At 39.0% G+C, this 22,696-nt stretch overlaps 1 protein-coding gene across 8 annotated transcripts in view; it reads right to left on the reverse strand.

The window, feature by feature from the left end:
- Window positions 1-22,696, reverse strand: part of BCAS3 (BCAS3 microtubule associated cell migration factor) — a 353,644-nt gene that overhangs the window by 284,819 nt on the left and 46,129 nt on the right. For all 8 annotated transcript variants that reach the window (XM_082776135.1, XM_082776133.1, XM_082776131.1 and 5 more), the window contains exons 8-11: window positions 20,110-20,217; window positions 17,273-17,349; window positions 5,227-5,303; window positions 3,446-3,529 (exon numbers count right to left, since the gene is read on the reverse strand). In XM_082776135.1, coding sequence (XP_082632261.1) covers window positions 3,446-3,529; window positions 5,227-5,303; window positions 17,273-17,349; window positions 20,110-20,217 — 346 coding nt within the window. The remainder of the gene's footprint in view (window positions 1-3,445; window positions 3,530-5,226; window positions 5,304-17,272; window positions 17,350-20,109; window positions 20,218-22,696) is intronic.

Raw genomic sequence — 22,696 nt, forward strand, 5'->3', positions numbered from 1 at the left:
GGATGACAATGTGCCAAGTAGACGTTTGAAATCTCCCTAGGAAAAAAATTAACATGCTTATCTAGCAAAATGAATTACTGTTGCACGTTCGAGCAGACAGGGACTGCAGGGCTACTGAGAAGTAATAGGTGTACGGAGATGTGGCTGAGGCCATTAGCTCCAAACTATCAGCGCAGAGCCATTACAGCACTTACTTCTCCGTGCTGTGTGTATGTTTGCAAAAACTTCGCTGGTAATCTTTAACCTTTCCCATGCCATATCAGCTGTCCCCACTATCCATTAGAGCTAATGACCTTGCTCTCACATAAGCTGTTAGGACTCATTAAGAAGTTATCAGGTAACAAGAGAAAACAGATGCAGCCTTTGCTAAATCACTTTACCACTACAGGATTAAAAGATACAGAGAAAGAATCAAGTAAAGTTATTAGGTGAGAAGAACTTGGTTTATAGTTTGATACCAGACATTCGACAGACCAAATGCATTTTAAATGAAATAGGTTAAAATTTGCACTGCTCCAATTCCTTTGTCATCGAAGGGAACTACGCAAAGTTCATATGCAGTGAAATTTTCTTAGAAATAAAATGAAAATAGTTGATCTGATTCCTTTAGAAAGCAGTGATGCACACTGTGCAAACACACAAATTCTCTGCATGCTCATGTGCACCCTAGCTACTCAAGGGAGCTGTTCACATTCATTTGAATATGTAGAAACACATATATTTAATTAAAATAAATGTGCACACACGTACCTCATTTAATTGAAAAACAAGTACAACTTTAATTATTAGAAAAAATTAAAACGCATCATTCAGTGCCTGTTAGGCTGTTTTGTTTCAAAGGTTGCACATCCTTTTAATAATAAAACAGTATCTTGTCCCTTTTTCTGATAACAAATAAGCCATTTAAGATTTATTTATAAATGAAAAACCTATACCAGGCAGAAAGATGTATCAAAAATATGTCTTGGTAATCAACAACAAAAAGCGTCATGTTGCGTTTGAACAAATTGAACATACAATCTATTATAGATTCAAATTCAAGCTAAGTGTTTGCTGAATGCCTATGTTTCACAAAGATGTCTCCCTTTCCTGCTTTTGTCACATATTCTGAAAAGAGATAGGAAAGGGAATAAAACCTATTACTAAATTGATCTTAATTAGCATGGAAATTTTGACTGCTAGGAATACATTATTTTGGGAGTAGGTCTTGAACAGACAGTGAGCTGAACTCTGATTCACCCAGGAACATTGCAAGACCAGACGTTTCTTCAACAAAACATACAAAAAAAATTAAACAGATAAAAAAAAAAGGATCACAAGCATGGAAACCTAAGAATGTCTTTTCCTATATCCCCTTCCTTGCTGTATCCAAAAATACAGATAATGCATAATTAAAAGAAGCAATTTCACTTTTTGGTTCCTATCTAAAATGAAGCACCTGATGTTCTCCCATCATTAACACCATCAAGTAGCAATGGGCTTTATTCCGAAAGGTACTGTACATGCTGGTATTGTTATTTACATCACAAACTGCTATCTTGATGATCTTGAGGTCTCTTCCAACCTAGAAATTCTGTGATTCTGTGAAATATTATTCTGACATGTAAATGAAACTAAATTTCCCCTTTGCATTCCATTATCTGTCAGCTCAGAACCCTTCCTCTACACTGTCAGTAAGTAACCAGCAAGCATTCAAGTTGTAGGTGTGCAGTAACATACAATTTAGCAAAATTATTATACATTTTCTTAACTTTCCCTATTACTTTATCACTGCACAGAAGCTAAAATTTTCCTTTACCTACGATTACAGACATATTTTATCTTCAGTATCTGTTCACGTGATGCAACATCACTGCTTCAGTGTTTCAGATTAATGAGGGAATTTCTGGATTATGATCCTTAGCAAGTACTGTTCAGGAGGTAAGGTCATCATCTTGGTCTTTACGGGCCTTAAAACCTAGTTATCTATGGTTTGGGGGCTAAGGGCTATAACAGATGTGCTATTTTTCAGATTTTTAGTCTGTTGAAACAAATTAAACAGAATAGTATTTAGTCTTTAATGCCTGCTGGAATATTTTGACAATCATTTCATGGTTTAACAAAGCTTTGGAGTGTTCTTCAGTCAGGACTAGGCTTGGCTTTGGCAGTATGCTGATCTGGTTTTAAGATTTTGCCACATCTGATCATAACCATGGCTGATCATGCTAAGCCAACTGGCTTTTATTTCAAACTTACCTATGCTGTAAAAAAATGTGAATGATGTTGAGATTGAAGGAACTATGGGAGATTTTCTCCCATTTTTCTTTGCAGAATACGGTACCTTCAGAAAAACGGTGATCCAAAAAAAAAAAAAAACACAAAAAACTGTGATTTTTCTTCCCACTCCAACCACAGCAAGATTGTGTCTAAAGCTATGCTGATGGAATATGTTCTTTTTTATGTTTTGTTTTCACATGAGATGGCATGACCTATGTCTCTCTTTGTGGGCTTTTGTAACTGTTGTTTTCTTCAGTGACACTGAGCTTTCTGTTCTGTGCTGTCATTTAATTCCTATTATTAGATTTGTTTTGTTGTGTGTATCAGAAATGAAAAGGCTAGTGGTTACAATGAAAGCTTGTAATCAGCATGAAGTTTGCTAGACAATGCCAAAACTCACTGTGAGAGTGAGAGAGAGAGAAATTACTTGGCAAAATGTTGCAGGCAAGTCCTCAAGGAAAGGAGTGGGGTGGGGTGGGGGAAATAGTAAAACAACAGTTCTGCATATTCTTTGGCTCATTTAAGGTTTTTCCAAGCCATGGTCGTTTTCTGATACTATGAAAACGTAGACATTTCTCTGAAAACAGAAGGATATTATAAAGTCATCAGAACTAAAAAAAAAAAAAATAGGCAATGGAACCTATACATAAACAGTCATTAATAAACTCTAACCTTCAAAGAAAGCTACTAGGTAATTAATTAGCTCCATATTGTGTTGTCATCATTCAGAGAGATTAAAGCATGTAATGCTGGTGTGACTGAGTCCAAAAAGCACCAAGTACTTGTAATGTCAGTTTTCATGATGCTAAAAGACTAATAATTTACAGTGTTGATGTCCAATCATGTAAACTTGTCATATTACAAATAGCCTTTATGCCAATCTATTTTACTATGATTTTCCTGTCAGAAGGGTTACTAATACGCATTATTTTTTATTTCAAGCTGTTAATAATAAATAAAAGATCAGTTCTAAAGGACAGGATTACTTTGTAGAAAACAGTGTCTGAGTACTCAGAAATTTTCAGGATCAGGCCCATACACGTGATGCTAATGCTAGCATGTTTCTTACCTTTTTTTTTTTCTATTTCTCTTTTGTGAATGAGAAGGGGAAAAAACAGTACAATTCAGCAGGGAAACCTAATAATTATCTTACATGATAACCTCTCCCAGCAGCAGATGATGTACTCACTTTGGCAGCACTAATGACTGTGGCAGTGTAAGACTGAATGTTGTCTCCACAGGCTCCACCACGGGATTGATGGCATCGGATCAGCTACAAGAAGAAAGACAGCAACCAAGTAACTACTATTAAACTAGACAAACCCATAACCCATTACCATAGCTTTTGTTTATCGTGTACAGTGGTGTGTTTTTTCCCTACAAACAGCAAAAAGCCCTGCTGAGACACTTAACCCCTTTTTATAATCTTCTGGGTGCCACCCAGACTGTCGCGTACTCAACTCCAGTTTTCAATTACAAGATGAGTACTCACTAAGAATTCATAAACTTTGAAATGGTGGGATTTTGGGTCTGGCAGTAATACCACAAATAAATTTAAATAAATATAATCAAAAGCTTTAGCCATGTATATGTAACTTTAAATATCAGACATTCTAAGAATTTGAATGTGGCTTTCCCCTCCTTTTTATGACAAGCAAGCAAAGCAACGACAAAGGAAGAGAGCTACTTTAAACTTTACATTTAATAGATTAGAGGAATGTACATGGGGTTTACTCTATATTGCTTTCCATCAGATTTAATAAATCAAAACAAGACTCTTCTACCTTCCATCAACCTACAAAAGCAGTTCTTGCCATTGAACTCCAACTAACAATAGAAGCCATGCTTCTTACTAAATAAAATGGCAAGAACTACAGATGTTTGTTACTGGTATACAGAACGTGTTTGCCTGCTTAGCTGTTTTTGCTAAAAGAAAATAAAAAATCACTGTAAGATGTATTTGTTTCTAAAGGTATTACTTTCCTGCTTACACTTAAGTATCTAAATAAAAACAAACTAGGGAGAAAGAAGACGTCCACAGAGAACATCCCTGGGAACACACAAGCTATTTAAATTAATTTTCTGATGTAATTCTTTTCGTTCATCAGTGGTTTATATTTTTGGCAGTAGCACTGCCTAAATCTCAAGTTGACGGGTTAAGTTTTACAAAACCCCCTAAGTGTGGCAGGCCCAAATTTGCAGAGAAATCAGTTGTGCTTGAAAGGGTATAATAAAGTTGTGCTTGAAAGGGTATAATAAAGTTATAAAGTCTGCTTCTCTGATAACTTCTGTTTCAGCCCAAGAAACAGCTATTCCAGGTGCAAGTGGAAGAGAGAAAAAACATCTGCTTCAAAATAAAAATAAGGAATTAGAAGCTGAAATTAAACTTTTCAGACACTTCAAGCTTTAATAAGAGTGATAATTGTTCTGCTTGGGATCTACTTTCTTGTATCTAGAAATAAGAAAAAATAACTTTTTTTTTTTTTTCCCCTAGAGCTTAATAATTTCAGCAAGGACATTAAAAAAACAGATTTCCTAATCAACAAAGCATATTGCTGAGTTGTCAGACAAACCACAGGCTCTGTTCTGACTCAGTTTGCCCAAAGAGAATTTAAGAATCCTTCCTTGCCTTTGAGAGGTGTTTTAGAATTTTCAACTGCAAAATGGATTGATTGAGTCCCTCACTGAGCGTGTATGTCGATAGCTTTCTCCTCTACCCACGCTACTTACGCATTTATCAAGTTCATGAACTTAAATCAAATGCGCAGGGTAAAGATATGACACATGAATACCAAAGCACAGCTAGTGTGGGTCAAAGATTAGGTCTGTCATCGTTATGCAAGTCCGCTTACAGATCATCTTTTTTACACAGTTTGTTTTTGAGATCGTTTCTAGATTTCATTCTAGCTCTTGTTTATAGAGTACAAAAAAAAAAAAAAAAGTATTTTTTGAAATTAAATCTTTCCTTACCTTATTTTCTGCATAAGCAAGCCAACGGCTTCCGAGCGCAATAGGATTCATGTTTGGCCCTGGACATGGATAGCAGCCTGAAAAGTTTTAGAAGGCAGCATTAAGAAATATCTTACTGACTTCTTGCAAGGAATTTTACTTACTGCCAAGAAAACAAAAAGTCTAAACAAAAACCTTTCAGTTGCTAATATCACTCAGTAAATACTTAGATTTTTGTTCCTAAAGATAAGACTGTGGTTAGATGAGCTATTTTGAACAGTTAATTATGTGTAAATAATGGTTTCTCCTTGTGTTTGCATTTTTTCATGTCATTTTGATACAGCAGGGTGAGGGGGATTTTAAAAGATTGATTCAATTGGTTCTGTATCTTTACGTTTTAATTAATTTTATTTTATTGACACGTTTCAGTTAGTCAACGCTTCCAGTTCCAAGCTCTTCTAGATTTCTGTGGTGTGAAAATGTGTATTGTGCTTTTGGTTTTGTTTTTAATTATTCTACCTTTAGCTTTTCAAAAGACTTTTGCATGTACTTAACTGTACAGTAAATTTGTCATTCCTTTAAAATCAGTAGCCAAATTTCCACTGTTCATCTGCTTTTTATTAGGTGTTATTAAAAATAGATATATACACATCCATAAGGTGAAAATAAGATGTGCAACAACTGAGAATATCACACTGTTAGCTACTAAAATTAAAAACAGAAAATTTAAAACTACTGTAAGCAACTAGGCAATGGTGAAACGAATTAAAAGCTTAAATAATCTACAACTAAAAGTAGCATGGTGACCCTCATCCTAATTGCTATTACTGTCCTATTTCCCTGTCCTGCTTCCCCTCCTTTGTTTTTTGTCATTTCAGATTAAGCCCCCTGGGGTGGACGGCTGCCGTTCCTACAGCACCATGTGGCTGCTGCCTGCAGTCAGCACTCCAGCCCCACCGGCGTGTCTGAACTTTCACATGCTAGCCCTGACTCCGCGCACGCCTGCGCCGCGTGGTTCCAGCAGGCCGGTTTCAGTGGGATCCTTTGTCCAGGTAGGAGTCTGAAAGTTCAGATACCGAAGTCACACAGATGAAACCACAAAACTGTTTACTGATTAGGGCCCTGATAACAGGATTTGAGCTTGAGTGTTCAAACTTAAGCTAGTAAACAAAGGCCTTCAGCCACGTGCATAATGCCATTTACTAGATCCAAATCCGTTCTGGTACACAAATCCTATATAAATAAGAAATATCACAAAGGGGGGGGGGAGAAGGAGGGGACATCAGCAGTTCCTGCACTAACACAGACAGGTCAGTAATTCAGATTCTCTTCCACTGGTTGGACAAACCCCAAAACATTAAAAAACTTCTAGACTCGTTTCTCCTTTAAAAGGAGCCCAGGTCAGTCGATCCCATACCACAAGCAGGAGGAGCACGGTGATGCAGCAAGCAGCATTTTAGAAAATCTCAGAAAAAGAACAACAAAAGGGTATTGCGTAAGATCCCATTCTGAAAAGCCATGTATTAAAAAAAAAAAATCAGATATCTCAGCTAGTGTTCCACCAATGTCTCTTTTTGTCAGACTCTTGGATGGTGATCTCCTCATTACAGCAAGAAAATGCAAATGTGTTCACCTTCATCTGAGAAACACTGGGGTCTTCTCTAACAGGTCCCCAAAACGTCCAGACATTTAGTGAGGACAACAGGCTTTAAGCTGAGCAGCATCATTTTCCAGGCTCACAAAACAACGCAAAAGGTGTGGGGGGTATTAACTACAGTGTGCAGACACAGCTTTACAAAGACTTGATGAAACCCAAAGATACGTTTGATGGCATTTGGTTGGCATGAGCACGAACAGCTGCTGTACCGCTCCTGTTAGGCCAACAGCTCCAGCTCCTTTTTTAGACCGGAGCAGTGAGGGTATTGCAAAATTCGGAAGATCACAGCAAGCTATTTCAAAGGTCATAAAGCACTGGAAGGAGAAAAGCAGCAATTCATCGAATTAAATCCATCTCGGGCCAGGAAAGCAAAACCAAGCGAGTATTTTGTAAGGCCTTATCACTGCCTTCATCTCAGGAAGGAAAACGAGTTCTGAAGAGATGATGCCACAATTGTTATTGCATTCCAGAAGTGCATAAAATGTGGGTAGCCAAAGACTCTTAAGGAACAAAGAATGCAAAAAAAGGTTGTAAATACAACCCCAGGTAGTAAATACAACCGTGTTCTTCCGATGACATTATAGATCATGACCAGTAAGGTTTTAATGCTGACTTCTGCTTCAGCAATCCTCATCTTGGTAAGGACATCCTTGTCCACCAGATTTTATTTAATTTTCTCCCCTTTTACGTACAAAATAAATCATTAAAAGCTGTCAGATGACAACCCTCATCACACAAATCTCTGCAGTGACTTCAGAATCACTCACTCGCATTTCCTAAATTCTGCGAGTGCCTCGTAATATCCTCACAGAAAACAAAAGGAGCATCACTCAACAGATGCTCTGTAATGACAAAAGCAAGCATTTTTACAACTCGTGGCAAAAAAAGAAATGTCTTTCTTGGAAACGGGCGCTGCTTCAATTATTTCTGTGAACTGAAGTAACTGAAGAAGTACAAAAGAGCATTATTCTTCGAAGCAAAAATTAATCATACACAAAGAACAAAGTGAAGTTATCTTAAGAACAGAACTGTTTTCACCAAACCCATTGTAGGTAGTTTGTGCTGGATTTGGTCAATTAGATACAGCTCCACACACATCAGCCAGTTCTAATAATATCCTCCACCAAGGTCAACAATTCAGCTCAGTACTAAACCCCTCTCCGATACGAAAAACAGCATTAAAAAAAAGAGCTATTTCCTCCCTTTCTTTTTCTTTGCAAGTCTATGCATTTTGGAAACTCGCAGCAGCACAAGGATAAACAAAGGGTTATACTTTATGGGAAGGAAAAGCAAATTGTTTTTCTGCTTTCCAAAAAAACAGCTGGAGTCAGCAGAACATCATCTACTGGGCAAATGGGACGACAGACACGGCGTGACCTACCAAGCTCTGCCGCCCCATCGCTACAAGCCAAGCTCTCTTAAAGATTAACTTCTCTTTCTACCAAACTTCAAAACAACTGAGGAAAAATCCATTCTAAGCAACAACAGCAGCAATTTTAGCATGTTTACAATAAGGACGAACATAGTGAGACTGCAGAACTAGCTGTCAAGAAGACCAAAGTTTCCAAGTTTTCCTGACAGCATGGAGAGGTCATCCAAGAAAAGATCACGAAGGGAAAGTCCTTCCCAAAGTACAGCAAATCGAGCAAGTACTAGAAGACACGAGACCTTACAAATAAGCTTCACTAGCACTATCACCCACAAAAATACAGGCACAAACCTGTAGCTATTTCAAATGCTTTAAGCATACACTTCATCTCTCTGGGCTTTACAATGACACGCACAGGAAATACACTACGTAGAGCTGTGAAAAGGTAAAATGAAAATAACATAATTCTCAAAGTCTGAACGAATCCAAGCCCTTCTGCCACCTTACTGAGGCACGGTGCCCAAGTCCGAGCTGTTGGCAGCAGGGGCAGAGGGGAAGCAACCAGGGGCTGCCGTGGAGCAGCCTCTTGCTCGGTGCCACGCTTTGGCCATGTCCAGGATCACAGCGGTGCCATAGGTAAATTCTTTACCATGGCCATTTTTCAGTTGCTTCCCATCTTTTCTATTTCTTTAAGTACGTGATTTAGAAAATTTTAATTCAAAAAACATTCTATGCAATTATCTGTGTTCAAAGATAGCTCCGGCTTTCTCCTTGCTGTGCTGAATTTATATATTTGCTTTTACTAAGTATAGAGGGATCCTGAAAGTTACTTAAAGCTCTCTATACAAACGTTTGCTTGATGAGTGACCAGAGAGAAGGCATGTTTATTTTGCGTTATTTTTCTATTACTTTCATGAAAGTCTCTCTCACCCTTTGAAGATTTCTATCCTTATGCCCCTACCAAACACAACCACCTCATCTCATTCTGAAAATTCACACAAATATCCCCTCCTCTCCCTCTGGATGTTTCCACTGATCTGTGCTCCTACAGAAAGTTAAGACTCCACTCCTTTCCTCAAATTGTTTGCAAAAAGCTGGTCCTCCAGCTCCAGTGATGGTGCTGTGAGTATAGAGACAGCAGCCAGGAAGCGAAAGCAACACACCCCTCTGCCCCCAGCTTTTACACAAACAGCACATCGGGAATAAAACATTAAGAGAAACAGGCCCATTGTAAAGTCATGTCAGCCACAATAGAGATTAAGCAAAAAATCACATAAATCACAAAACATGCCACTATTAAACTCGAATCATTAGTACTGGGACAGCTCTCTATCAAGCTGCACAGGATCTTCATGGGAAAAAAAGCTTAAAAAAGACAGAGATACCGATACAGGTACGCACCCTCAGCTCTAGATACACAAGCCCAGTGTGAGGTGCAGGGCTGGGGACTGAACACTGCAAGGAATCCTGATATCCCTATCAACTTGGCAGTCAATGTTTCACATCCAAGCACGCAATCCGTGAAATCCCAGAGGCAATTAAATGCCAAGAGGCATCCATGCTCTTCCCAGCTCCCCTCCTAGGGGGCCGTGCCGCTGCTTCCCCTGCTCCTTCAGCAAGCAGGGATGATAGTGCCCTAAGGGACTCGGCACCTGTACCTAGCAGAAGGCACACCTACATAACCAGGCGGGCAGAGATACGCTGTGCAGGTGGGAGGAGAAGGATTTTAGGAAGAGCTTTCCCCCAGAAGCGAGCCCTGCCGTGGTACAGGCTGTAAGGCTGCCCTTCGGTCCCTGCTGGAAACGTCCTACCCAGCCCCGACGGCTCTGTTAAACAAAGAGCTAAGGAAGCTCTTAGCCCCGTGAAGTATTCAGGTTTAAATATGCACTAGAAGAGAATGTTTTTCTCCAGAAAAATCTGACACTAACAGACACTGCTTGTCTGAACTAAGTCAGAACTCATTTTCCGTTTACACGAACTGTGTGCTCACCGCTGAGCACAGCTCCTCGCCCCGGGCCCTGCTCTGTCTCCTTCTCAGGCCGCACTAAAACCCACTGTAAAATGACGTGCTGTAAACTGCTGCAAATTAATGTGAAATGAGTACAGCGAAGTAATGAAAAAGCCAAATGAGAAGCGTCCAGAAGAACGCAGCTTTTCTCCCAGCACACCCCGACACGCTGATCTGAAGGCACTGCTGGTCGGGGCCTTCTTCCACAGCGCGCTGTGACAACTCATACTGCCCAAACCAACGCTACAGTCCTGGGGGAGAAAAACAACAACAACAATCTGTTTATGATATTTTCCAGCCTTTCATCTCTTCTATCTTGACGTTTTGTTTTTTTAATGCAAACCATTTAGTAAGTTGTCCTCTTGTGTGTTCTTGTGCGTCTGTTTAATAGGAAAACTGCTATTTTCTGTAATTTTCTCTGCTTCCTTTCCTCGGCTCTGAGTTCCTCTGTACTGAAACATATTCATCCTTTCTTGGGATCAGTTTTAAATATTATCCTCACAATTACTGTATGTGTTTTTAATGGATGTTCCACACCTCACGTCTGCATGACCATTTAAACATGCAGGTGTGAGTGGCAGCATTGTTATCAAACCTTCTTAGGATTCAGTCTCTGATCCCGACCCATGGGAGAACTGGCATCTCTTTTGGGTATGATGGACGTGCCACTGGGGTAGGATGCAGGGAGCAAACACAGGGAACCCTGCTCAAGTCAGAAGAGCTCCAGGGCTAGCCTCCATCCTAAGGCAAATCTAAGTATGTGAAAGTTCGCTGAGAAAGCAGACTGCTCTTTCAGTATGTGGACAGGTTCATTAAAAATGACCTGTGCTGTCATACGTGGATGGTTTTTCTAAACATTTTTTTCTAAGCAAATTTCCAAGATGTGTATCACTATTTGAGCAAAATGATTTGCCTTGAATCATTTCAGGTAAATGCCAGGTATCACTTTAAAATCCATGAAGTAGTGTTACTGTGCATTTTTAAATAAACAGCTGCAATAATCCACTAAAGCTATGCTGATTTTCAGTTACCGGGTGTAGCTTATAACCAATGAATATTTTTTTCTAGGTGTTATGAAATATACAACACTCAATAGCACTGAAATTGCAAAACTACTTCAAGTATTGCAATGCAAAGCAGCCAGAAAACAGATCCATGACAGAGAGCACGGAAAGGGTATTACAAATAAATAATGGATGGAATGATCCCACTGCTGCAGAAGCATTGTTTATTCCAAGGAAAACAAATCATATAAGCTGTTTTATCTAATATTTCGTGTTTGTTTGGGCCTTTTTTTTTTTAAGCGTCACCAATCAAACCAAATTTGTTTGTTTATAAACTGTGTAAAGTAATATTGTTTATAAATTCCTTTGGGTTCTATCTAGATGAAAGGCCCTGTGTAAATGTTAGTGCTCTCACACTGTCACATACTTTCCAAAACTCTTCTATTGTTCTTGTACTTCCTTTTGTTTAAGTATCACCCATAAAACTGAGCAAAAGAGCAAACCAGCAGGATGCACCCTACTGTGAAATCATACTTGCCATCCAGGGCACTTTTTTTTTTTTAATCATAATGACATTATCATTACTAAAGCAATGAATAATATACCCAGAAGTGAAATGAAAAATGTTACATACTGATATATCCGTGTTGCATTCACAGCAGCCTCGGTCCTACAAAGAGCTGCAATCTGTGCAGTCTTGGACTGGAAGAACAGAATCCCCCCGCATAAGCTCAGGGAAGGACCACAGATCTTTATTTTTATCATTATTATTATTACAGGGACCTCCTTTTCCTGTCAAGTCTAACATGGAAGTTTTAAGTATTTTACTGTTACGCTATAGTCTAAAACCAGTACCAGAGTTTTTACTAAATATATCTGTGGCCTGTAACGTTCATGAGGCTTGGCTGTTTAATTTAGAACAAATTTGACTGATTGCAGGACAAACTATCTTTTAATCTTAAGTTTATTTTCTTTCCTTTTTTTTTGTTCAGAGAATTGGACAATGATAAATAATAACGTGACCATAGAGGTTACTGTTCCTGTTGAGGAGGACAGTGTAAGGTGGCCTTGTTTTGGCCTTTAAAATTAAGAATTTGGGTGATTTAGACAAAAATAACCTATAAAGAAACAAACAGAACTTCCTGTTCTGCATGTAATTTTTAAACCTGGATAAACCAGGAGATCTGATGGATATACATCTTGGGTATCAAGGCCTTGTTTCTGTCCTTATGCTATTTTTCTGTTGTATGTACGCTTACACGCTTATATCCTGCAATATACCAAATATACCAAAACACCCTGCAAGTAACAAAGACATTTGTTTCCATAAATCTACTACGTCGCCCTAAAGACCTTTTCAGAAAGTATTTTAAAGTTATCCTCTAATAAACTGAATCCCAAATTCAGAAAAAAGAACTTTTATAAATGATGCTGTTAGAACATAAACGCAAGATTACATCGCCACTTCTCCCAGAAGGCAGTTACAGACCACGTGAAGAGGCGTACATAAACTACACGTATGGGTGTACATCCATACAGAAATATATATGAATGTATAAATTGCTAACGTACAATTCACAGGAATGTTGTTGGCTTCTCTTCACTGATCAAAAAACCACTCTGAAACAGGAGCTTTCTTCCCACCTGCCTAAAGGACTTTCAGTTGGAGCTGAAGAGCCTCCCTCCCCAGACACAGGAATCCTATCAATGATTATACCATGTGGGATGTCCAGGATAAATGCCACTTACTGATCACACTTGAGAGGGGAAATGTACATTCTTCAAGAAGTTCTGTGTAACTCAGGCATTCAACCTTTCCACGAGACATCCAGTGTTTTTACTTCAAAGCAAAATGAGCAAACTGCTCCCTGCGTGCCCATCAGGGAAAAGGAATTCTAACCAAGCTAACAAAAACGTACAAAAAGCCTAGATGATTTCCAGATCAGACCTGGGACAAACTGAAACCAACATATTATTTCTTGCATGTGAATGTCAGTGAAAATAGGAATACAACATCCAAATTGCAGATTAGGGTATCAAACACAGCGTTTCTTCCTGATTTTCAGAGGTGCAGGTAGGGTGCATTTCATATATACTGAATAATTTTTGGCCTGTGGTTAGGCAAGTCTTTTGAGACTTTATATACAATAAAGTACTCTGACTAAAATCTGGAAAATTACCTCTTAAGGCTCTAGCTGTACAGCATCAATAGAAATGTGGTGCCAGCTAATGGCTGCAATAACTGTCTTCATCCCTAGAGAATAATGGATGGAGAATATATCAATAGGAGGAGTGGAAGGGCCAGAGAAACTGAGCAGGCACTAGTTATCAGACACAAAGATGATGCCACATGCATGATGTTATCTGTGATAATCTTTACTTAGGGCCCAGGGGTGGGAAGGATATTCTTTATAGAGAAGAAAGTATCCATCAGGCCATATTCATAATCATCAATGTTCCACTAAGTAAGCATTTTTGGAGGAGGGCTGTAGGAGCACTGATGTAATAGAAATCAATGAAATTCAGCTTTTCTGCATCTGTTCTTTAGAGCAAAGTAGGAAGAAAAGCCTGCCTATCACTTTCATTTCTCACTGCTCTGTCATATACAGTACCCAGCAAAAGGCCCTGAAGGAAATGTTACGCGAACCCTTAACTAGTTAAAAATCTCTTTAAAATCCACACTTTACCATTCCCAGCCACCAGAAAGAAACACATTTTTATTATATGCATCAGCTGAATTTTTGAGGCTTGGTCACATGAGCACTTAACACAGTGCAGGTTACCAAATTGCTCTTTGCCTTTATCTACCCCTTGATGCAAATCTTTTCTTAATGAAACGGAGCTGGCTCGGAGCAGAGGCACGACCGAGAAGAGAGGGCAATCCAACGCTCACAGCCACGGGTTCTTTGCAGACTGAAGTTTGGGCTTTCCTTAGCTGACACGTGAAAATAAGACGACCTCACGGGGTAGATTAGAGGACATCCTGGCAATTTTTCTATGGCTGTGTACAGGGTATTTTCCACTCTACTTTAAGCAACTGTCTTAAATTCAATGCCAAGACTGGTACACCTGTACGCTGACTTTTTCTTACAAGGCACCAATAAAATCTGCTGGCTGGCTGCCATTCAAACAAATCAGCACATTTCCATCTAATCACATGCAAAAACGATCAGGACTATGTCAGATTTGCTCACTTAGCTCTAAAAAAAATGAGGAAACGCAGGAGTTAAACATTCCAACAGCAGCACGAATTTGACCATGTTCTACATCCTGAATATTTTATGGTATATTTATTACAACAATATATTAAGCTATACATTCAACCACAAAAACAAAAACAGAAAGACAAATACTACTCATGTGCAACACAGCTGCATTAGCATTGCTAAGGAACACCAAGCTTCACAACTCCTGACACTGTTTTTAATTGTGCATTCCGCATTTAATTTCTACGTGTAAATAGTCAACAAAACGGGGAAGAGCTGCTGCTTAACTATGTTTGCATTTTAGCTGTCTCAGTGCAGTTCTAGGGCCCCCATGCTACTCAGCTGATATGAATGGCCTTTCTTTAAAACATTTTCTTTTCCTACACAGTAGTTTACACAGCAAAAGAAGCATCTTCAAAGATCTTGTGATCCCAGTTTAGTATTTTTGACCTTTTAAGCCATCACTTCTGACCAAAAGCAGTCAGATACCACAGCTGGGAATCTTCTCCATGAAGAACCAACTCCCCGGGCAGCGTTGACATCCTCACTGCTGCCCTGCATCGGGATGGCTCCAGACACAGGCTGACCACTCTGCAGAGCAGGGCTGCTCCAGCAATGGAAACAAAAAGCCCTCTAAGCACTTTTGCCAAGCTTCCTTTTCAGGGATTTTTTATTTTCCAATTTAAACTGACACTGCCCTCTTCTAAATTAAAAAAAGAGAAGAGTTCAGCTGCTGGCCGGCTGGCTGACTGTCAGAACCCAAAACAGCTAACTAGGTAGCTCAATTACATCAAATTTCAAGCACATCAGAGTAACTTAAGCCTTTAAAGATGTACTTTTAGGTCGAGGAGATTTCAGCAGACAGAAAATCTGAAAGGTTAGACAAAAGCTTTACTGCAGCCTTCAACATGCCAGAGCATAACACCCGCTTGACAGCATAAGCTATTAATTGAAACAACTAAGCCTCAAAAGCCTCGGAACAACCAGGCCCTGGCCCAGGAAAGCCCTCCATCGAGGGGAAGGGCACGCTTTCTGCCCAGTCACAGCTCCTGGGCACCGGCAAGCAGGAGCAGTGACAGGAGGAGAGCCGTGGCAGTGCTGTGAAACACCAGCCACGAGGGGTGCCCAGCACCGAGGGCTGCACCCGGGGCGAGAAGTCCGAGCACACCCCGAGCTGATCATATTGCAAACCAGCACGGGTGGAGAAACACATCGTGAGTTGTGACACTTCAGGAGTTTGGGCTTTCAAATCTTTTGGTGCATTTGCAAAAGCTTTATTTTATCCTCTCTATATTCCACTACCGCTTCACAAAAATGCACTGAAAAGTGACAGGGTTAGGAATAGGCTATCCCCGATCCTCAAATACGGTTCAGCGAATTCTCTTTTGAAAACACATTTCAGTATCCTTTTTTACCAGTAACTGCAATTAGAAAAGCACAAGAATTGTCAAAATACACATTCAATTTTGTGGGTTTTTTTGTGTGTTTGTTTTTATTTTAACATAGAATAAAGCGAGGCTTGTACCCTACTTCTCTTTGGTAGAATAAAAAGGAAGAGTGAGGAACAGGAGGGCACAAACAAGTCTCTTCCCATGTGGCTCTCTTTACCAAACCCTAGCAGATTCTTCTGCATCTTCCATCCATGCATAGGAGGAAACTGACACCTATTGGCAACTTTAATATTACTGCATAATGGTGCTTCCAACTGTTACAAGAAATAGCTCCTTCTAGCTAGGTTTTTCTTTATACACACAGATAATGCAGAAAGGTAATTTAGAACTTTCCAACTGTGATTGAAAATACACCCAGGAAGTTTCAGATTTCCTTTTTAATGATAAAACTCCAATCTTTCCAAACTAAATCAGATTCTCTTAGTATAAATCTGCACATTTTAGGAGGCTCTTCTAATTGATAAACACTAGCACTAAGCACTTGAAAGATAATTTTTTATTTTTCTTTTACGCTGTGAATACATCCTTGGTGTTTAGCATTGCAAAGACACACTCGATCTTGCAGCAGGTAAATTACATCCTACTCCTACCTGCATCCTGTGACAGATCACAGCAGAAGCTGCCAAAAACATATCATCTTTCTCTACTATACATCCATTACTGTGTTACAGATGTTGGGGCAGCAAAGGGACACTCACAGCAGTGGAATAGCTTTGGGAGAGCATCTTATCTGTTAGAATCAATTGCCTGCTACTGTGAGGCAAGTAATAAGCTAGAGAGGGATACAGGGAAGCCTGAACAAACAGCTCCTTCATGCTCAAGACACATGAAAAAGTTCCCCCAAGCAAGTACCTACCTATAGTTTTGTAATGAATAATGTACAATACATTTCTGACCTGATTGAGTTTTGGGGCCTGCTAAAGTAAGGACAAATAAAAAGTAAACGTATCTGGGACTAAGGGACAACAGCAAGTAAGTGTGCAAATTGACGTCAATTTCTTTTAGATCTGCTGCTTTTACATACAACCTGAAACGTAAAACCTGAAACTTCTGCACATATTTGTGCATAATGAACTGAAAAATACTTCAGCTACCTGGGGAACTCAATGTAGGTGCTCTTCACAACAGTGAGAAATTAGCTATAGCAGTAATAAATGCAAAAAATACATATATATGCAAAAGAGCCAGAGCTTCACAGAGTAACACTTGGATTTTTTTTTTGAAGCAACAGATTTCCTGAAATTTCAACTGCAGTCATAGAGACCTGCAGATGCTTTCAGGATTTAAAAGCAGAAATTTAAAATAAATAAAAAAACTGCTTTATCTCTTGCCACCACTAGAGCAAGAAGGCTGAAGGCAGTATTATACATACTTGTGACGAAGAATTTTTTGGTAAAAGTACAGCTGTCGAAGGCGGCGATTTTCTCTTGCAGGACTACAACAAGTATTCTGAAAACACAGAAATGGAACGTGTACTTTAAACATTAAATGCATTGGTTTAAAGATTCAATATCTAAATGTAATTATTTCAAAAGCATCAATATAAATTCTACAGTGATAAACTGCCAGGTTACCAATACATGGCAGTTATGGAGGATTCTCTCTCATCCCAACCACATAACCTTCATTTCAGGAAGTACACAGATCTGATACAGAACAACACAGCATATTTATGATATACCTCCTGCAGTAAAAGCTCCATTAAAAACAAAGAATGGAATTGCAAGGATCCTGAATTACTTTCAATGACTCAAATAACAATCAAATCAACAATCAGTAGAACACGAGCTAAATTTGAAATTGCCCATTGCCCATCTCATTGCAAATTTATTAAACCATCAGGTTTTTATTTTCTAAAAGCCCTTTTTTTTTTCATACCAAGACCATCAGCACACAAATCTGCAAGAAATTTGCAGGATTTGTGTCAATTAGCAAAATTACAGGTGCATGTTTATATATGCTCTTGTACATGTTGTTATTGTAAAATATCTGTTCATTACTTGAAATAAAGTACCACAAACCACCATAACTATGGAATCTCCCATCGGTGTGAAAAACAACTAATAACTCCTAACCCCCTTTTTTCCCCTGTTTTTAACTGTTTAGTCACAAGAACAACTCCTTTTCCCATGAGAGCTCAGTAGCTGCCAAAGTCTTTGCTGAAGAACTGACTCAAATCAAACGTACACCTTACCCACATGCTTGCTGGTATTTTCACATACTCAAATTGTCATGATTTCCAATTACAAAAATGTATAAGCACCCCTAAATAGGAGGATTTATTTTTGTGTCTGTCATTCAATTTTCCTTTTGGTGTTAAACTGGATGCACTCAAAAGGCATGTAGATGCAGTGCTTAGGGGCTTGTCTAGTGGTAGACTTGGCAGTGCTAGGTTAACAGTTGATCTTAAGAGTCTTTTCCAACCTAAACGATTCCATGACTCTACTAATTTTATCAACACATTTTTCAAACAACTTGGATGGCATCTGTAGCTCCCCAGATGGCTCCTGAAGCCTTTCCAGTAGGCTGGTGTAACACTAGCCACTTCCATCTCTCTGGCACAGAAACTGATCCAGGCAATAAGCCCTGTTCTGCATACTGAATTCCTTCAGACGTCCTATTATTTCATCCCGGGACATTGCTACTGCTCTGTTTACCAGTGTGCCTCTATCCAGAGCCAGGGAGAAATACCAATTCTTGGAAGGAAGGCAAAAAGAAGGGTCACTCGCAGACAGAAGTCCTTCTATATTCACAGACCTGCAATGCCAGTATGGGAAGCACGTGCACACCTCCACAGGGAGCAGCGTACTTGCCAAAAGGAGAGGGCAGAGCAAGCAACTCAACGAGAAGGACTGAGATGTGTAGTCATAGAAGAAATTAACGTAAGATTTCTTATTTGCTTATAGCCCTTTTATTGTGGTAAAGATGCTCCTGTATAAATCTCAAGTTTTAAATGTTAGAAGTTATAAATTCCACATATTTAAGTATTTGTTTCAAACAAAATAATACTTTCAGTTAAAAGGCATCTTCCAGTCACCTAAGATGAAGAAGAGAAAAACTACAGAAACCTACAAACTCCAACTCCTTCCACAAGGCCTGTAAGAGAAACTCAGCAAATGAATAATGGAAGGACTTTTACTGCATGTGCAAGTGCAAAGTACATGTACACAACCTCTGTATATTTGATTGTAATACTTCCGGATCCTGTACATTTTTGTTTTCTGCTCCTCAAAGGTGTACTGTCTTTCTCTATAAATGAAACCTACCTGATGGATGATTCTAGAGTAGAAGTACATAAATAATAAACAGTTTTCCCTTCTTCTGCAACTCAAGTTTTATTTTAAATTCAAACTTTGGACTCCATTAGTCTATTGTATGGTTAACGCACCATTAGCGCTGCACTTGGCCACATTTAATGCATTTTCAATCTGAAATAGTGAGCTTTCTGTGGATAACAACAGAACCTGATACGTTCCAGAAAAGCAGCTACCCTGGATACAGCCACACAGCTTTGAAGTAACTTTTCCATTTTTACCACTTAGGAAAAGAAACATTAGCACCTGGAAAGACTTTTTAGTTGGGAGAGACTTTGAATGATGATTTGCCTTTTGACTGTTTTTACAATTGGATTTTTCTTCTGCTAGGAGGCCAGGCTGGAAAGATTTACTATCATCACACTGTACACTAGGGAACTTTAAATTTTTCAAGGGACAGTTGCACAGATAAGTATTGAACTCTTGACAGGCTTTTAAAGGAACAGGGACCTATTCATGGCACATAACTCTCACCAACTCAACCACTTCAGTGAAACTATTTCTTGATATAATGATCCTACCTGTGTCCTACGTTAAGCAGATTGACTGGGGATAAGAAGCAGTACCATCCTTTACTTCTTTAAATATATTTACACTTTAAAAATCTCATTACATTAATTAGCTGTGGTATTAAAGGTGTCTGGTCAGCAGTACTACTTTTCTTCTGTAACTTTTCCTTGACCTAGTTTAGACATAAATGTGTGAGTTTTTAAGGCATCGGAGAAGCAGACTGCCATACCCAAACCAAAATATTACTTGAGAAACGGAGAACAGAAGCTATGCTTGCAGCGAAGTCAAAATAGTAAAATCAGGGAGTGCACATACCAAAAATTGTGTTCATTATGGGAATTTTACATGTCCTAACACAGAAAGAGTATACAGTAAACATCCTTACCTTTTATTGCAATGCAGATCATAAATAGGAGTTTTGAACTGTATGGACTTGACCATCTCTCCTGTCCGCAGAGAATAGAGATCCACACAGCAGTAAGGTGGGCTTGTGCTAAAATGAACACAGAAACGTGATTATAACGAAAAGAGGGAATTTTTCTAAATTGATATTCAAATTATTTCGATGGGACAAAACAAGCCTTCATAAATCTAGCATAATGCTGGAGAGAACATGAGTTTAATATAAGCTTTCTACATTTAGGGAAGGTATGATCACAAATCGAGTTATGATATCCACAATGGTCAAGAGGACTCGTGCTGTGCAACCAGTTAGCAAGCACTTAGTTTCCTTTGTCCCAGATTAAGAATTTGGAACATCAGATCTGACCGCAAAATACAGCTCATTTGACAGGCATGAAATTTTAGACTGCATTTTGGTCATTTAACAAATATTGTGCAGAGTAACACTTTCCTAAAGGGAGTACTTACTTCACTCTGTGCAACAGCTGAACCATATGACTATTTATTTGATAGAGACACATTACACAGAACTTGCATTACATCTCTGACGGACTTTTGTTTGAGCTATATAGATCTTTTCAACTGCTTTGTGTCACTTTTATCATTTAAATATAAATAAAGCTCTAGGGCCATTCCTTAATAAAAAGGCTTGCTTTCTTTTGAGAGGGAGAAAGTGCTGAGTGTTCCGATAGGGCTGGGGAAGGTAGTGGTGGAAACCATTTTACAAGCTGAGAAGAGGCTTTGATGTGGCAGTTCTTTTCCATAACACCTTTTTTTCCCCTCCAAGAACACATTAAAATGTTGGCTACTTCTAGGTCAGCGAATATGAAGCAGCACAAATTGCCAGCTGTACAAACATATACTAAGTATTGGTAAAGGAGGGTGTTTCCCCTTGCCCATATCTGTTTTATTTTACAGAGTTTAACACAATTCCTGACACAACACTTGCTTGTCCCTTGGATCTGCCCAAGCTGCTCAAGAATTTTCTGGAGAAGAGTACAAATTCCGACTGCTGACTTTGAATGTCCCAGGATAACAAAATGCAGCAGAGACACAATATGCGATATATGCACCAAAAGACAACAGCCAAAGAAATAACAGAAAAAAGCAGTTTGACATTTTGCCTACAGAAATTCTTCCCAAAACATACATTTTTCTAGGCACATGCTCAGGCTAATAACTGGAGGGTGCTATTTATTACTTTTAAGCACTTCAAAGGCCCTTCAAGAACGCTTTTAAAGCAATAAGACTCAAGTCTAGTTACCTTCTATTAGAAGCTCACTGCTGCTAGAAAATGCAGAAAACCAAAGAAAAGTCTATGTACAAACTTTTTTTTTTTTCTTTTACGTACATTTATTACTGAAAGGCAATTCTGCTTTTGATAGAAGGATACACAGATTGTTATTTCAAAACAGAAATTAGGTATGTTTATATGGCTGAAGTTAGATTTGCATAACTGACAGCCATTCCTATTTCCCTCACAGCCCCTGCTGAATGTAAGTGTGCCGTGCTGTTTGACTTGCCATTTGCGTAACTACCTGACTGCAACTCAAAAGCACGTACTACCTCATACACACTGCACCCACAAAATTACAGGAAACAATCTTGCACTCAAACGAGTGACTATTATTACGCCACACCTTTCTTCTGGCTGATCAAGTCAAGAATGTATTCCCAAAGCTTTCTGTAAGCAGCACTGCCCAAAACCCAGCACCTTCTGAGCTCCCCTGCTGGTGGGGACTAGGTCAAACCTACTCTGAAATTCCACCTAGCTCCAATTCAACTCTTTCCAGGTGTTACCTTTCTTTTCTTTCCCTCGTACGCTGCAATCTACCATCAGAAAATGAGACGCAAGGTAGTTTTTTTTGTTTGTTTTCCTTCTTATTATTTTATTGTTTTCTGAAATACCTACAAAGTCAAGGTCAAACATTTGAAAAAAATGTTGGGACTTAACAAACAGAAACATATGGCAATAGCCAAAAAAAAAATCGTCAGACCTGTATTCCTTTCTTGCCCCATAACGCTTGTGCTGCTGGCAGCACAGGGACTCGGCATTGCCACAAGTCCTCAGGAAACTCAGGATGTCCTTCTGGGGAAGAAATGGGGAAGGGACATTCCTTGGCTAAGAGCTATGTCCACAGACTATGACACAGAAGGGTGGAAGCTCAAGCAGCTGCTCTTTATTTGGCAATATTTTCAAAGGTGCAAAGGTAAGAAAAGTTTCAAGCAGTAAAAAAATAAAAAATAAAAAAAAATAAAAAAGACTGCTCTCCACTTCTCTCCTTGCCTTTTTTTTCTGGTTATTAATCCCTCTCCCTGTTCAAAGTAATGGCTGTTACGAACCTCATTTGCTACTAAGTACTCTCAATTCATTAAGCACGAACTAAGTCAGGGAATGTTCCTAATTTCGATTTATAAATTCTACTCCAAAAGCTGTGTACCTGAACAAGGAATGATACAATGGTGAAATCCACCATGTTCAGTTCTTTTTCGATCCAGACTCAGTAACAACTCAATGTTTTCAGCTTGTTGAAAAAAAATCAAGGATTTTGATTTAATTGTTCAACAAA

This window comes from Aythya marila (assembly GCF_965140915.1).
Source record: "Aythya marila genome assembly, chromosome: 20".
Classification (NCBI taxonomy): domain Eukaryota; kingdom Metazoa; phylum Chordata; class Aves; order Anseriformes; family Anatidae; genus Aythya; species Aythya marila.